The sequence below is a fragment of the Pelophylax lessonae genome (assembly GCF_965119305.1).
Source record: "Pelophylax lessonae genome assembly, contig: HAP1_SCAFFOLD_86, whole genome shotgun sequence".
In the NCBI taxonomy this organism is placed as follows: Eukaryota; Metazoa; Chordata; class Amphibia; order Anura; family Ranidae; genus Pelophylax; species Pelophylax lessonae.
In genome coordinates, this window is record NW_028120140.1 from 393,084 (window position 1) to 410,855 (window position 17,772).

Consider the following 17,772-nt stretch of genomic DNA (forward strand, 5'->3'; position numbering starts at 1 on the left):
ATGTGCTCCAGATGGGGTAAATTATCCTTCCTGATCCCCTAAGAGGCGATTGGATATTGCCTGAATCAACTACGTATGTCATTACCTCTAAATATTAATATTCTTTTACATTTTGTACATGTATCTATTTTGTGGAGCACTTGAAGAAGAATCTTCACTTAAGTGAAGGCATATATTAACCTGGAGTCCAGGGAATTGGCATTCAAAGAGCCCATTCCTCTTGGTCTAGGAGGTGAAGACGGAGGAAATCCACCTTCCAGATTTCCGCTCCCAGAATTTGAACCACAGGGATTGCTGGAAAGTAGTTGTCCACCCAGGAAAGAATCTGACTTCTTTCCTTTAGGGCTACCTGACTCCTGGTATTCTCTTGGTTAATCTAGGCCACTACTGGGTCATTGTCCAAATTCACCCTGAGTGGGTGTCCCTGAAGAAGGGGGGTCCAGTGACACAGTGAAAATCCTATTGGTCTGAGCTCAAGGATGGGGAGTTTTGCTTCCCTTGGAAACCAGGTTCCCTAAGCAGTGAGATTGGAACCCTCTTCCCCAGGTTGTGAGGTCGGCTTCTGTTGTTCTCTCTATGAGTTTGGAAGAAATTATTTTTCCATTTCTAAAGCTGTGTTCAAAACCCACCAAGTTAGGGAGTTCCTTGCTGAACTGGAGAGAAGCAGGGGAAGATTGGAAGGACGAAAACGTTTGTTTCAAGCCAACGGAAGGTTGTGTTGGAAAGGTTTTGAGTGGAACTGAATGAAAGGAATAGCCTCACATGAGCTACCATAATGTCTAGGACCCTCATGGTGAATCTCACTGACGTATATCTGTTCCGTCTTGAGATCTCAGCATAGGATCTTAGGGAGGTAAGTTTGATTACTGGAAGGCAACCATCGGCCTAGTCTGTGTTTAGAAAGAGGTCTATGTACTGGTCTAAGTACTGTAGACAAAGGGTGTTGGCTGAGTATTAAAATGTTGCGCTGGAAGCTTCTTGAATGCAGAGAATAACTTTACTTGCATGGAGGATAGCAATACATGTCTTCAAATTAAGGAGACAAATGAAATGGAAATGAATACGCTGAGAAAAAACACTTCCTCTCATACACAATAGAGCTAAAATACAATAGAGATTTTCTGCATATTAAAGTATAATTCTACAGCACCACCTGCTGCATAGACAGGTATAATGCATACAGTATATAGCCACAGTACTTGCTGTTCTTCCCACACCCCTTCTCAACAGCATGTGCTTTGTCAAATTACATTCAGCTTCTTCTGGATATAAATATGACGTTCCTTCTACATAGGCTTGGTGAGTGCATCAGCAGTTATCTCCTCTGACGGGCAGTATTGAATGTCAATACCACCTTGCTACTGATTATCCCTCAATAGGTGATACTTGACATTGATGTGTTTAGTTTGGATGAGATGTTAGGGATCCAATTTCTGCAGTAATTGACAAGTCCAAGAATGGCTCTCAGTTGGGTTACGAGGTCTCTGGAGGTCCCTCTATGTTTGTTTTCTCTGAGTGGTTAGATGTCGGGTACCCTGAGAAATGCAGTGACCTAAAAGAACAACCTTCTCCTTGCAGAAGTGGAATTTCTCCTAGCCTTATTGTCTGTGGATGCCAAATGGTTAAGCAATGATACAGTATGCTGATCCACATACTGCAGCAATACAATCTCTGAATCCATCGGGGTCCATTGATCCAACACATGCCTAAGTTTACAACTATATTCTGAGGGACTGGTCACTGACCCCTGTGGGAGGCTTGTCAGGTTAGTTGTTGACTCTGGAATGTAAAAGCAAAAAGTTACTTGCATCGGGGATCCAGTGGTACCAAGAAAAACGCATTGGTTAGATCAATGACTGTGAAAAACTTTGCAGTCAGGGGTATTGAGGCTAACAAGGTATGTGGGTTAGGCAGCAAGGGAGCATCACTAACAATAATCTTATTCAAAGCCCTCAAGTCATATACCAATCGGTATGTTGTTTCCTGGCCTTTGGCTGACTTTTTGGCCCCTGGAAATAAAGGAGTATTACAGAATGACTTGATGTGTGTGAGGTCCTTTACCTGTAGGTATCAGTCTATCTGAATTTTAATACCATCCCTCTGAGCCACACTCAAAGGGTACTGTGGTAGTCGGAGTAAGATGCTCCCTAGTTTGATGTTGATTGTAGTTGGCAGAACTGGCAGAAGCCCCATATCATACTTATCAACTGCCCAGAGCTTCAGGTCCACCTCAGCCAATACATCCAACTCAATGGAACAACCTGGTTCAGTTAGGTATGGCAGGGCTACCATTGTACATAGGCGTTCGTCCAAGAGTGCGCTGCTTACCACAATACCTGTTGGAGTGTACTCAATAATTGCCTGTATTTCTGATAAAATATCAGCTCCTAACATATTAGTGAGAACATCATCTGATACTAGTACAGACTTAACGGCTTTTGTGTGCTCTCCTAGCCTGCATTGGAGAGGTTCAGTCATTTACAAAGACCTTGTCTGGCCCGTGAGACCTACAGTGGGAGTTATCTCCCCTGAAAGGGGAACCTTGCCTCCTAAGGTCTTGAAATCTTAGGACAGTTTTGGCTGCACCGATGTCAATGACAATGAAGCAAGGGAGGGGATATTTTAATTCCTCGACGAATAGATTGATGTGGGATGACACTGGTTTACCAACATCCTATGATGAGTTATAGTCATTGCCGACCATACCTACCTTTGGGGTTTCTGGATCCTCTGGAATAAATTTCCACATCTATAACAAACCCAATCCCCTCTGCGCCGGGTATTATCTCTGGGCCCTCTGCATATTTGCTCGGGCGAGTGCTCTGAGATACGTTCTACCGTTTGCTGTGGGTAGGGGGCCTGGCATACAAAAACCTTGGATGTCTTATCCTGCCTCTTCCAATCCATCTCCCTTTCTATAGCAGTGAGAGTAGACAGATTAGCAGGCATGGACATCTCTTTAAATTTGGGTCTAGCTAATAATAGCCGGTCTCAAATTTTCATGTGGTTTACCTAAAAAAACTTGGCTCTTAGCATAAGATGGATGGTTGTGGGTCTCCAACCCTCTGCTGGTGTGTCCGGGCCAAACTCCAGATCTGCATCCAATGCAGCATGCTTCAGGCGACGACAGAAAAATACACATTCCTTCCCTGAATTTTGGCTTAGCTTCATCACATCATTAGTGGAAGTTGCACCATACAGATCTGGAAGTTTTCCACGGAGGGTCACACCCCGGATGTTGTCTGCTCATAGGTGGTAATATGACAATGAGATATTATTGTATTTGCCATCTCATCTCCTACCTTACCTCTCAGAATCTGGGTGCAATCAGTTCCGCTCATGCCGTAACTAAATTGAGTTTGCCCAAAAATTCTTGCAAACCCCCCGTGGATTCGTCCTATAGTCCAGCAAGTCAGCCAGGATGCTCCTGATCTCTGAGGGTGTAAAATAGATGTCCCACACTATTCTATCTCCCCTTGTTCTCTCTCTGTTAGCATCAGAGGTGCCTTCATATTGTTGTACACTGACTGGATAAGTGCCAAGGTCAAAAGCAGGGGTGTACCATGGAGGTGGTGGTTTGACGGTTTCACCCAAAACTGGTTCTGACCTGAAGTTCCCCAGGGAAGGATACAGGGAATGGGCCTTGGAATCGAAGTCCCTTAGGGCTTGTAAGCACTCCACACGGTTTCTGTCCTTTACCGGAATCCCCCTTGACTCACACATTGTGTGTAAATCCCCAATTGAAAAAAGCTCATAGCTTGCCACAGAGTTGTGAATGTGTGTAGACAGTATCGAGGTCTGTACTATGAGCTGATGAAGATGCAGAGATAGTAGAGTCAACAACAGGTCGTGAATCAGGAGAGACAGTGACAGGTTCATTGTCAGCGGATCTGGCTCATCTCAGTAAAGTTAGCCCAGAATGAGCTTCCTCCGCTTCCCTCACCAGATCGCTGAACTCGGCTATCTCATCAGTCCAAGTGTACATAATAGGCCGTAAGGTGAACTAGGAAAAAGTGGATTTTCGTTCCCACGTCTGGGCGCTACTTTTTAAATGCATTTTTGCATAGACAATACCATTGTCGACTTTGGGTTAAAAGTTCTCCGCAAAATTCCCTGCAGTTTTTTGTCACAATCCACAAATGTACATAATTGCGAATTAGAAAAAACGAAAATCTTATGCTGCTAGTTTTGTTTATAACTTTGTTTAAAAACATTTTAACAACAAAAAATATCTTTCAAACTGCCAACTATACATATACCTAAACATTTTAGACAGGTTTTGGTGAATTATATTCTCAAGTGTGAATGTAGACCATGAAATATGGCAAATTTTTAGAAAACTTTATTCAAATTCACAGATTGGCACAGAGCAAAATTAAACAAAAACATTACAAATTGAGCAAAACTGAGATGTTTTATACCTCAAAAATTTCAGTAGGTACTTTGTAATCACACAAAGAAAGAAAATATAAGCACACTTTGGTCCAAGTTGGCGTAAGTGACTCTAAAGTCTACCATGTCGCCCTAATTTTGAATTCTACCAAAAAAATAGACAATTCTACAAAAAATTGTTTACAGCTCAAAATCACCTTAAATTATAACACAGTGCATATTTACTCATCGGTATCATCACTATCAGAACCATCATCCCATGTTTCCTGTGAAACATTTTCACAATTTCGGCACCGACATAAATCAGTACAAGACAGTCTTGCAGACATACAGGAACATCTTTCAGTCTCACATTTGCTATGTTTGCAACTGCAGTGGACTGCCTGCAGCACACTATCAGGGGCAGGATTTCTAGTCATCCAGGTCACTGTTAACATCCTCGAGGTGCCATCCATTGCCAATGGGTGAATGGGCACACATTATACCTTTCAGAGAATGTCTCATTATGGCTGCTTGGTAATTTGCCCTTTTGCAGTGTTGGTACAGGGCGTCACTTGTCGGGGGCATGGATAGTTCTGGCAAAGCTGAGGACGCCATGCAGAATGCTTTGTATCTAGCATCGTTCACATTTTCAGCAGATGACTGTCCATACAGGTGGCACACATATGTGCAAAGTAGCTCAAATGTAGACTGGTCTAGGTTAAAACTGCTACCCAGATTTGTAAATGCAGTCAGATATTCTTCTTTCTCACAAGCAACAGAAAATGCCTTTCTTTTGCCTTTGCCATAAAAGGCACTTGTAGAGTCACAACCTGAGAAGGTATGGATCCCAATAAGTGCCAAACAGACACGTGTGCCAAGAGCTGATGAGACCTTAGCTGTACAATTTGATTTCCTGGTTTATTGGTGCAACTGAGGAACCAACACTAGCCCATTATGTTGACATCCCAGATGATTTGAATCTAAAAGTGATTTCTATCTGTCAAGACATTGTGTATCTTGCATCTAAGGGCCGGAAGCAGACTCCTAAATCATTGTGTCTTGGTCTAACAGTTCGCCATTTAACAGGTTCATCACATATTGTGTCACTTCTAAATAGACTAGGACATTGTGCATCATGGGACACAGTTGTCAGTCTAGACACTAGCCTTGCCCAACTTCAACTAGTAGAGGGGAGAGACAAAATACCAAAGGGATTCTCACAGAAGGTTCCTACAATACTTGTGTGGGACAATATTGACTTTGGGGAGGAGACACTGTCAGGTCGTGGAACTACCCACCACACAAATGGGATTATGCTGCAAAGTTCTGTAGGTGAACCTGTGTCAACAACAAACAGACAACCACTACAGAAGGTAGTTTCCTCGCTGAAAGCACCCCCTAGCATCCCTGTAGAACAGTACCATCAGTCTAAAAGACAAGGACCACAGAACTTGTTTCATCATGACAGTGTTCCATTACAGGCGGATGCATACAAATGTAACACTGCAACTGCTGTACAAACTAAACTGGCATATGTTTTTGTCAAGTCCATAGATGCTGAAAAATGCACAATACCAAGCTGGACAGGTTTCCATACATTGCTTCAAGGTGATGGCCCTCTGCAAAAGTCAGCACTGTATTATCTTCCAGTCATTGAGGCTTCACCGATGGAGATGTCAACAGTAAACACAATTCTGAAGCGAAGTGTCCAAATTGCTAATCAGCTCGAACTGGAACATATAGTCTTAGTTTTTGACCAAGCTATATATGCCAAAGCTCAGCAAATCCGCTGGAAAGATGATGACTTTACTAAGCGTTTAGTGATTAGACTAGGTGAATTTCACACATGCATGTCCTACCTGAGCATTCTAGGAAAAAGGTTTGGAGATGCAGGGCTGCAAGACATACTCATTGAGTCTGAAGTTGTTGCCCCAGGATCCATCAATGGAGTGATCAGTGGTCATCATTACAACCGCAGCATGGGGGCACACAAACTTCTGTATGAGAGTTTGCAACGCATCAGACTTCTCACTTTCTTAGACTCACTGCCACCAAAGGAGAGATACGAGTATCTGGATGTCATGAACGAGATCAAATGTGCATTCCTGGACAGAACAATGGATGTTTTGTGTACAAATATAAAATTTGACACAATGTGTTCGAAGTATGAAGACTTTGTTAAGAAAAGGAGCGCAGAAAACCCAACGTTTGCCTTCTGGAGTTCATATATTTCCATGGTACAGATACTCCTCCTATTTGTGAGAGCAACAAGAGAGTCCGACTGGCAGCTTCACCTGTCATCAGTACGCTTGATGATGGCATGGTTTTTTGCATACGATCGTGTGAACTATGCTAGGTATTTACCCTCATACTGGCTGGAAATGGTCAACTTGCCCCTCACACATCCTTCTTGCCACAGTGAGCTCAGTGTCAAAGGCCAGTGGACTGTCCAACGTCAAAGTGTCCATGGATTTGCCTCAATTGCTTGTGACCAGGCCATAGAGCAAACAGAGATTCCAAGGCAAAAGGTGGTTGGACAGGGATAACACAGAATCGAGCTGCAGTCTATCGCTGGATATTGTCGCAACATGAAAGGGCTGCCATAGCAAGACAATGTGAGGCAATGGCAGGTAAATCTCCCGATATAAGGAAACGAAAAGACCTTGACAGCACACGAATTCATGCTGATGAAAAAGCTGTGACCAGAATAATTTCCACCATAGATTCCATGCTGAATCCTTTTGACACACACCAAGATGGCATTGTGTGTCTTAGCTCTGGGACAGTAGCATCTGAAGAAATCATGAGGGATTTGCTTTCAGCTCCGGAAAAGGGGGGAAAATGCTGTCAAAGAGTTTATGGACCAAAGACTGCTATCATCATCAGTTGACATATTTGCTCCCATCAAAACACAAAAACTGAAGACCTTTAGTAACCAAGCACAGACAAAGAAGAAATCTGCAGCAGGCAAGGAAGTGATTCTACGTGCCGACAAGAAACTATTCTCCAGATTACTCATCCTAGGTCAAAGTAGAAAGATAGACCTGTGGGAAATTCTATCTTACTCCTTGGGAACTGTGTCATATCCTTTAGCCAGTGCTGATGGTTCACTTGCTAAAACAAACAAATCAGCTCTTATGGATTTATTGGAAACCAAAGGTGGAGACTGTTTAGTTGACAAAGTTCCGACAGATGGAGCTATTCTCTTTGATGGCATGGCAGTCATTCAAGCCATTCGGTCCATACCAAGTACCTTTGGAGAGCTTGCAGACACCATACTGCAGTACATGGTCAAGCTTGGTCTGAAGCACAACTGTACACGGATAGACTTTGTGATTGACCAGTATCCAAAAATGAGTATTAAAAACCTAGAACGGTCACGTAGAGCTGGTGGTGGTACACAACTGGTGAAAATTTATGGACGGGATCAGAAAACACCAAAACAATGGAAAAAGTTTCTATCCGATGGAACAAACAAAGAAGCACTGGCAGAATTCCTCTATGTTGTTTGGCGAGAGGCTGATCTAACCACTGTGGGGAAGGTCTTAAGCTTGTACATAGCACACGGAGACCAGTGTCACTGTGTGACAGTAATGGACGGTTTACAAACTCTCAGTGCTGTTGAAGATCTGACATGTGATCATGAGGAATGTGACACCAGGGTGTTTTTACATGCACAACATGCTGCACAGGAACATCAAACTGTAGTCATCAAGAGCCCTGATACTGATGTGGCAGTGATTGCTTTAAGTCTGCAGCCAGACTTACCATGTAGGTTGTACTTTTTCACAGGGGTTGGCAACAAAACAAGGCTCATTGACTTAGCTAAGGTCTCATCAGCTCTTGGCACACGTGTCTGTTTGGCACTTATTGGGATCCATACCTTCTCAGGTTGTGACTCTACAAGTGCCTTTTATGGCAAAGGCAAAAGAAAGGCATTTTCTGTTGCTTGTGAGAAAGAAGAATATCTGACTGCATTTACAAATCTGGGTAGCAGTTTTAACCTAGACCAGTCTACATTTGAGCTACTTTGCACATATGTGTGCCACCTGTATGGACAGTCATCTGCTGAAAATGTGAACGATGCTAGATACAAAGCATTCTGCATGGCGTCGTCAGCTTTGCCAGAACTATCCATGCCCCCGACAAGTGACGCCCTGTACCAACACTGCAAAAGGGCAAATTACCAAGCAGCCATAATGAGACATTCTCTGAAAGGTATAATGTGTGCCCATTCACCCATTGGCAATGGATGGCACCTCGAGGATGGTGAGTTAACAGTGACCTGGATGACTAGAAATCCTGCCCCTGATAGTGTGCTGCAGGCAGTCCACTGCAGTTGCAAACATAGCAAATGTGAGACTGAAAGATGTTCCTGTATGTCTGCAAGACTGTCTTGTACTGATTTATGTCGGTGCCAAAATTGTGCAAATGTTTCACAGGAAACATGGGATGATGGTTCTGATAGTGATGATACCGATGAGTAAATATGCGCTGTGTTATAATTTAAGGTGATTTTGAGCTGTAAACAATTTTTTGTAGAATTGTCTATTTTTTTGGTAGAATTCAAAATTAGGGCGACATGGTAGACTTTAGAGTCACTTACGCCAACTTGGACCAAAGTGTGCTTATATTTCTTTCTTTGTGTGATTACAAAGTACCTACTGAAATTTTTGAGGTATAAAACATCTCAGTTTTGCTCAATTTGTAATGTTTTTGTTTAATTTTGCTCTGTGCCAATCTGTGAATTTGAATAAAGTTTTCTAAAAATTTGCCATATTTCATGGTCTACATTCACACTTGAGAATATAATTCACCAAAACCTGTCTAAAATGTTTAGGTATATGTATAGTTGGCAGTTTGAAAGATATTTTTTGTTGTTAAAATGTTTTTAAACAAAGTTATAAACAAAACTAGCAGCAGAAGATTTTCATTTTTTCTAATTCGCAATTATGTACATTTGTGGATTGTGACAAAAAACTGCAGGGAATTTTGCGGAGAACTTTTAACCCAAAGTCGACAATGGTATTGTCTATGCAAAAATGCATGTAAAAAGTAGTGCCCAGACGTGGGAACGAAAATCCACTTTTTCCTAGTTCCCCTTACGGCCTATAATTCGGTTCTTCCCGGACTGAAACTGCCTTATGTACGCCTTGCTGATTGACCATAATAGCTCTCTGAAGCCACAATTGCGCTACGTCTAGCATCTTTGTTGTCTGGAGCCTAGTCCTAAATTTAATAATGAATTCCTCCCATCTCCAGGCATCAAATGTGGATTCCTCTGGATTCAGCCACACACTCTGGTTCACCAGGCCGACCGCTTGTGACTAGGGATGATCGAACGGTTCGGGTCGACCATCGGTTCGACCCGAACATTGGCTGTTCGAGGTTCGGCCGAATTCCGAACTTTTTGCTGAAAAAGTTCAGAATTCGGCAACCAGAACTGACCAAAATGCAATGGGACAGGAAATGGGCTTTAAAAGCCCGTGATTGGACCAGAACCATCAGTAAAAGCCAATTGAGGGGGCAGGAGAATGATAGGAATGTGATTGGAGTGACTAGGGGGTCCAGAGGCCAATCATTAGTGAATGAGCCCCCCAGTATATGAGATAGCCCCCGCCAAATCACTAGCATTGTAATACAGGGACATGGAAGAGAGTGGAGGCAGTTCTGTTACTTCTGCTATAAAGTGTCATTTAGCAATTATTAGTGTGAGGAAAGGGATATCTAGTGTGGTTAGGGTGCTATTTTCCACTTTAGTTAGAATCAAAAATCTAGTTTCTGTAGAGAGTGTTAAGTGCCAGGGTGACCGTAATGTAGTGTAGGGTAAACTGACTTTTGACTGCTATGGCCGGGTGACCAAACCCTTCCATGTCAGGGTGACTGCAATAGAAACAAGTTTGTTTCTATTAGAAGACTTATAGAACCGGATAGTGGCTTCTCCCCTGCCTCCCGGCTTTTTGTTGCAGGAGTTTATAGGGCTTTTTTGAGGACATGTTTGGAGTCAGGCATGACATCTGAACTTGTGTGTAGGGGTATATATACACACACACACACACATGTATGTATATATACACCTACATATATATAGGTGTGAAAGTAGCAGAAATCTATGCTTGCGCTAATGAAAAAATTAACACCCATATGGCTTCTCTCCTATCACACCTATATATGTGTAAGTGTATAAATACATATAAGTATGTGTGTATATATACCCCTATACACAAGTTCAGATGTTATGCCTGCCCCTAAAGACCCCAAAAAAATGCCTGCAACAACACACCTGGGCGTTTTATTTGGCGCTAGCGTTTTTTTGGGCATTTTTTTGGCGTCTTTGGAGGCAGGCATAACATCAGAACTTCTGTGTAGGGGTATATATATATATACACACACACACATGTATGTATATATACACCTACATATATATAGGTGTGAAAGTAGCAGAAATCTATGCTTGCGCTAATGAAATAATTAACACCCATATGGCTCCGCTCCTATCACACCTATATATGTGTAAGTGTATAAATACATATAAGTATGTGTGTATATATACCCCTATACACAAGTTCAGATGTTGTGCCTGCCTCCAAACACGCAAAAAAAATGCCCAAAAAAACGCTAGCGCCAAAAAAAAAACACCCAGGTGTGTTGTTGCAGGCATTTTTTTGGGGTCTTTGGAGGCAGGCATAACATCTGAACTTGTGTATAGGGGTATATATACACACATACTTATATGTATTTATACACTTACACATATATAGGTGTGATAGGAGTGGAGCCATAATGGTGTTAATTATTTCATTAGCGCAAGCATAGATTTCTGCTACTTTCACACCTATATATATGTAGGTGTATATATACATACATGTGTGTGTGTGTGTGTGTGTATATATACCCCTACACATAAGTTCTGATGTCATGCCTGACTCCAAACATGTCCTCAAAAAAGCCCAAAAAAACGCCTGCAACAAAAAGCCGGGTGTAAAAATAGCAGAGCCATATCCCTGTTCTATATTAATTCTAATACAAACAATCTTTTTTTCTGGTTCTGGACATGCTACAGAGCTGAAACTTCACAGGTACACTTTTTAGACCCCCCCCCCCCCCCCCCAGACACTAAATCCAAAGAAATCTCATTTTTTTTTTTTTTTTTCAATAATTGTCTCTCTATCAAAAATGACAATTTTTAAGAACTTTTTTTGTGTGATTAATAGTCTCTGGGGCATGACCCAGATCCCTAGGCACTTTTTAGGGGCATTTATTGGGTTTTAGGGCTTCAAAATGGTGTTTTTTGATTACCGAAGTTCGGGTCCCATTGATTTCAATAGGGTTCTGAAATCCGGGCCGAACTTTCGGGAAGTTCGGGTGTTCTGGTCGAACCAAACTTTTCAAAAGTTCGATCATCCCTACTTGTGAGTGACCACCATCCACTGCTGCTGGAGAGGAGACAGCTGTCACCTTTCTTCTGGGACCTGGCTTCCCGCCCAAAGATCTCCTGCCTCATGTGCTTTTATAACCTATCCCATAATGCATCACTCTTGATGCCAAACCCATGGGATAGTATCAAAGCCTGTTTGTCGTTGGCTGGGTTTCTTCCAGTGTCCAATGTGCCTCCCCATTGGACCCAGTGGGGACACTCCCTCAGCCCAAATGCATCACACACTGAGCACATGGAACAGACCTAACTACAAATCATGCTCCCCTGATAGGCAGAGGACTTCTTTGTTTTGCCTGCTGCTCTCCTGATAAGCAGGCAGAGCCAAAACCACTCTCCCTACCTAGCACCTATCTAGGAGGGTGCTACATATCTACTACCTGATATGAATACTGTTGATATATCTAAACTGCTAGAAATACATGTAATTCATAACTTTTTTTATCAGTTATTGATCATAAATTAAAACTATAGCCTGTGACTAATTACTGTAACTTACTGTGAAGTATAAATTAGTAAAAAAATGTATAAAAAGTGTGACCTGTGGTGTGAGGTAACACCTAATCATCCCTCGAGACTAAGCTTTGAATGGTGGAATTATTACTGGCAAGTTTGAAAGTTTAAATAGCAGATAAGTTAATGAACTCAAACTCATTCTGATACTTTTTGCACAAAGAAAATACTATTCAGGGAACACTAATAAGCTACACTATTGGTCCAGTAGTTGGGATCAGCCTGTTTTGCATGTCCAAGTTGCTGGTCCCTATATTGTTCCAGGTTTCAGCTGTTATGATGGGCATAACCCCAGAGAAGTCTTCAGCATCTGGAAACTGTAGGAATGGACCCTGGCACTGGACTAGTTCAGTTATACATGTGCTGAGTGCAAAGGTGAACGCCCTTGCAGGATCCGGTGCCAAAAGCAACATTACATGCCATCCCCACAGTGTTGTGTCAGGGCACAGTTTACAAAGAATACACTGATCCAGATGCATTGCTTCTATTGTTGGAGCAGAAGGCAGTGATTAGTAGGTTGAAGAATGTTAAATAAAAAAAAAACTGGTTAGGCATTGAAAACTTTTCCTTAGGGGAGAAGAGGTGCATCACCTAAGGACACTAGCAAAAACTGAGGTCTTAATTAGTGGGGTGGGGTTATAGGAGTGTACCTGGGGGGCATGCTCAATGCCCAGCCATGCTTTGCCAGCATTCACTCACCTGAAGGTAGCAGCCTATAACCCAGAGTTTATGATTATCCAGCCTGTTACATAGTAAGGTTGAAAAAAGATACCAACTGAATAAATACAGAGCTAGAAAGCCTCCATATACAGAATCCTATACCCACTGTTGATCCAGAGGAAGGCAAACAAAACCCCAATAAAGTATGATCCAAGCAGGGAACAAAAATAAATTTCTTCCTGATACCCCATGGGGCAGATTATCCCTGGATCCACCACCCCTGAGCTTATCACCTCAATATGTTATTATTCGGTTTTATTTTGTACATTTAGGAATGCATGCAGAAAATCTACTAGACCAGAACTAATTTCTGAGGAAGTCTGTCCCAAATTTTCTGTATGTTTAAGATAAATACATATGTGACTATATGGTTTTCTATGTTCTATTTTTATTGGTCTATAATGCTTAAAATGAGTGATTGTTTTAACTTCTTTTGTCTGCTGTCCTAGGTATTTACCGAAGACAAACATACACCAAAAGAATATTATTAAACTATGAAAATTGAAGATGGTCACTCATCATTGCACCCACGGAATGCCTGGTTTGAAGATTTGTAGAATGATTTTGAAGCAACTTTTACTTATCTCATGGGTCACTTCTTTGGCCCTGGGAGGTACATCTCCAACATCTTGTCCTGCTGTCTGCTCATGCAGCAATCAGGCCAGTAGAGTTGCCTGTACACGGAAAGAACTGGTTGAAGTGCCAGCGGGTATCTCTGTCAATACGCGATACCTGAACCTTCAGGAAAATATAATTCAGGTCATCAAAACAGACACTTTCAAACACCTTCGCCATCTGGAAATTCTACAGCTCAGCAAAAACCTAATTCGTAAGATTGAGGTGGGTGCTTTCAATGGACTCCCAAATCTCAGCACACTTGAGCTTTTTGATAATCGTTTGACAACTGTTCCAACACAAGCCTTTGAATATCTATCAAAGCTGAGGGAGTTGTGGTTGAGAAATAATCCAATTGAGAGTATCCCATCCTATGCTTTCAACAGGGTTCCTTCTTTGAGACGACTTGATCTGGGGGAGCTCAAGAAACTGGAATATATTTCTGAAGCTGCTTTTGAAGGTCTAGTAAATTTGAGATACCTGAACCTAGGAATGTGCAATTTAAAAGATATCCCCAACCTAACAGCACTTGTCCGGCTGGAAGAACTAGAGTTGTCTGGAAATCGTCTGGAAATTATTCGACCTGGATCTTTCCAAGGGTTAACAAGCCTTAGAAAACTGTGGCTGATGCATGCTCATGTTACAACAATAGAGCGCAATGCATTTGATGATTTAAAATCCTTGGAGGAGCTTAATCTTTCTCATAACAATTTAATGTCTCTTCCCCATGACCTTTTTACACCTCTTCACCGCCTGGAGCGAGTGCACCTTAACCATAATCCTTGGCACTGCAATTGTGATGTGTTATGGTTGAGCTGGTGGTTAAAAGAGACTGTACCAAACAATACAACCTGTTGTGCTCGATGTCATTCCCCACCAAACCTGAAAACAAGATACATTGGTGAACTAGATCAGAGCCATTTCACTTGCTACGCACCTGTTATAGTGGAGCCTCCAACTGACCTCAATGTAACCGAAGGCATGGCAGCTGAACTTAAGTGTAGAACTGGTACATCAATGACTTCCGTAAATTGGTTAACACCAAATGGAACCTTGATGACGCATGGCTCTTACAGAGTACGCATCTCTGTTCTCCACGATGGGACATTAAATTTCACCAATGTGACAGTCCAGGACACCGGTCAGTACACATGTATGGTTACAAACTCAGCAGGAAATACAACAGCATCAGCTACATTAAATGTGTCTGCAGTTGTTGATCCATCTACAACTGATTACACATATTTTACTACTGTGACAGTGGAAACAATGGATTCATCCCCTGATGAGATAAAGCCTACTGATAAGCAGCCTGGTCCAACTCCTACAGTTCGATGGGGTATACCCTACTCTACTACATTATTTACCCCAAGCAGTACACGCGCCATAGAGAAGACTTTCACTATTCCAATAACAGACGTGACTGGAAACATTATGAAAGATTTAGATGATGTCATGAAGACAACAAAGATCATAATTGGCTGCTTTGTGGCTATCACCTTTATGGCAGCTGTGATGCTGATTGCATTTTATAAACTGCGTAAACAGCACCAGCTACATAAGCATCATGGGCCAACACGAACTATTGAGATCATTAATGTAGAAGATGAAATACCAGCCACTGCCCCAGGAGACAACCACATGGCACTACCAGCAATTGAGCATGACCACCTTAACCACTACACGGCATTTAAAGCTCATTATAACAACAATACAGGAACCCTAAACTGTGCCAAAAATCCCATGCTAAACTCCATTCACGAACCTCTTTTGTTTAAAAGCAGCTCGAAGGAAAATGTGCAAGAAACACAAATTTAGCCTAATAAATTAAAGTTTAATGGGAGAATCCATCCAGAAACAAACTTTTTCCAGAGTATGAGAATAGACTAACTGTACCTGGAGCCTCTCTGGGTTAGTCTTTACTCAGAATTCCTCCTCTTGTCTCCAAATTTCCATTTAAACAGACAGACCCACTCCAACTGAAGCACTGACACACAATGAAGACTCTTTTGATAACTTCAAAGGGATATTTCACTCTCTGACTACCTGATGAATTACTAAAAAAAAGGATAAAAAAAAGAAAAAAATATATGAAAAAGGGAAAATAGATATGAAAAGTAAAAAATGTAAGAAAAAAGCTTATTTTGTGGTACAGCTCTTTATGTGTAAATTCTATTTCAGATATATTTTCATCAAGGAAAGGTGTATGGAATGGGAAAAAAAAACAATAATGGATTAAAGAGACAGATTTTTTTTCTTTTTAATCCATAAAATCCGTGAGAGGTTTCTGTTTAAAAAAATCTGGTATGTTAAAAAGAAAGAGGAATATAAAAATATAATGTGATTTTCTTTAGTTCTTACATTGCCAAGGGTGCCTGCAATGACAAGGAGAAGCGATGCTGTGTGGGCCCCGCTGACCGGCAGGCATTTTACATGATAGCTTGGACAATTCTATGTAAGCAAAGGCAAAACTCAATGCTTAGGATTGGGAGGGAACTGGGCGGAAAGGTTTTTTTTGCCACAAAAATATCATCATCACCTTCTGAGGTTTTTCATGATGCTTTTTATAAAAAAAAACAAAAAACAAAAAATAAATAAATAAAAAGAATCATAAAAGGTGTTTACAGCCTTCAAGAAGAGAACATTATTTTCAGAGGTACTGTGCCATATAACCCTTTACAAATGTGCCAATTATCTTCAGAACTTAACAAAAATAAAGCTGTATAAAAATGTTTTTACAAATGATTTAGTTTTTGGGAAAGGAGCACGGAGACCTTTCAGATTTTGAACTATCTGGCACAGGAATATTTGGGCCAGTTATTTTCTCTGGATTTCTATACAAAGTGTAAGGTGTGTGGAATCATGAACATGATATGAACATTTTCTGTTTGGTTTCTTTTTTTTGTTTTGTTTTTTTTTTTCTTCTGGGTGTTTTTTTTAAGATTATGATTGGGAGGGAAATGTATTCTTGTTACAAGAAAAGGAAAGAATAAACTGCTTGTGGCTCTTACTGAGACGGAACGTGCCAACTGAGGTTGGTGATATTGCCAAGAGTCTGCAACACAAGAATAATAAAACTATTGAAAAGATGTCTTGTTTCTTCAATGGCCAGTATGTCTGAAGTCACCTAGAGATCTGCTGTCCTCCTCATCTACCTAATGAACAGGAGAGGAACAAATACAACCGTTCCCTTCATGACGGGGATACCTTCCATACTTATCATTGACTATCCATAGAGGACATCTGATTGTCACCCAAACACACACCTAGAAGGTTGTCTGATGGAAATAGAATAGAGGGAAGGGAGTCAATCCTGAACAGAGTTATTTTTGAATGAATTTCCTTTTTTGTGTTTCAGGTGTTTTACACTTTAGGGTATTTTAAAGATGACAATTTTTTGTTTTCCAGCATCACTTAGGATAGGACTTTCATGGGTTTCCATGCTTGGGGCACTGAGACATTATTGCACTTACACTGAAAACGGGGCAATGATGGGGGTAATGAACATACGCTAGAGGCTAGGAATCAAAGGGTTAATGTACATGAACTGGGTTCTGAGGGGTTAGGGGAGGAGGAAAGGGGGGAGGAGAGGGTGGTTTGGCATTTTGTGGTAACAGGAGGCAAGATATAAAAGTTCACATTAGCTGCGGGTCGACTTGGAAGCATGGCCGGATATAGTGAGGAGCTGAACTGCCGGCGGGTTCAATAAACTTTAAAGAATTTCAGACGCTGTTCCCCGGGGAAGTCAATGGGCGCCGAATCTGTCAAATTAAAAATGCCCATTTTCTGGACTAATAGGCAATGAGATGTCAGAAATAACCCAGGGGAGGGGTGATCACCAATGAGGAGGATTTGTACATTTCTTAGAGTGAAATATTAAAACTGTCCAATTCCTTTACATGATATTGTGGGTAGTGGAGGTGGGGGTCCTTTAGGTCTGTGTGCTACTTTAAAAAAAAAAGAATGAATGTCCTTTATGGAAATGTAATCGTTTTTTTATTTGTGAATGTTGCGGGATCACATCCTAAGAATCGAAAACATTGCAATAAGTCCCCCTTAAGTGCATAGCAGATCCCCCGAGTCTGGCATTGATTAAATGGGGTTTCCCATGCAAA

The 17,772-nt window shown here is 41.4% G+C and overlaps 1 protein-coding gene across 2 annotated transcripts in view; it reads left to right on the top strand.

Annotated features, from left to right (window-relative positions):
* Positions 1-16,746, top strand: part of LRRC4B (leucine rich repeat containing 4B) — a 96,641-nt gene extending 79,895 nt beyond the window's left edge. For both annotated transcript variants that reach the window (XM_082275966.1, XM_082275965.1), the window contains exon 3: positions 13,492-16,746. In XM_082275966.1, the coding sequence (XP_082132092.1) occupies positions 13,550-15,475 (1,926 nt within the window). In that variant the 5' untranslated portion in view covers positions 13,492-13,549 and the 3' untranslated portion in view covers positions 15,476-16,746. The remainder of the gene's footprint in view (positions 1-13,491) is intronic.
* Positions 16,747-17,772: the final 1,026 nt, after the last annotated feature.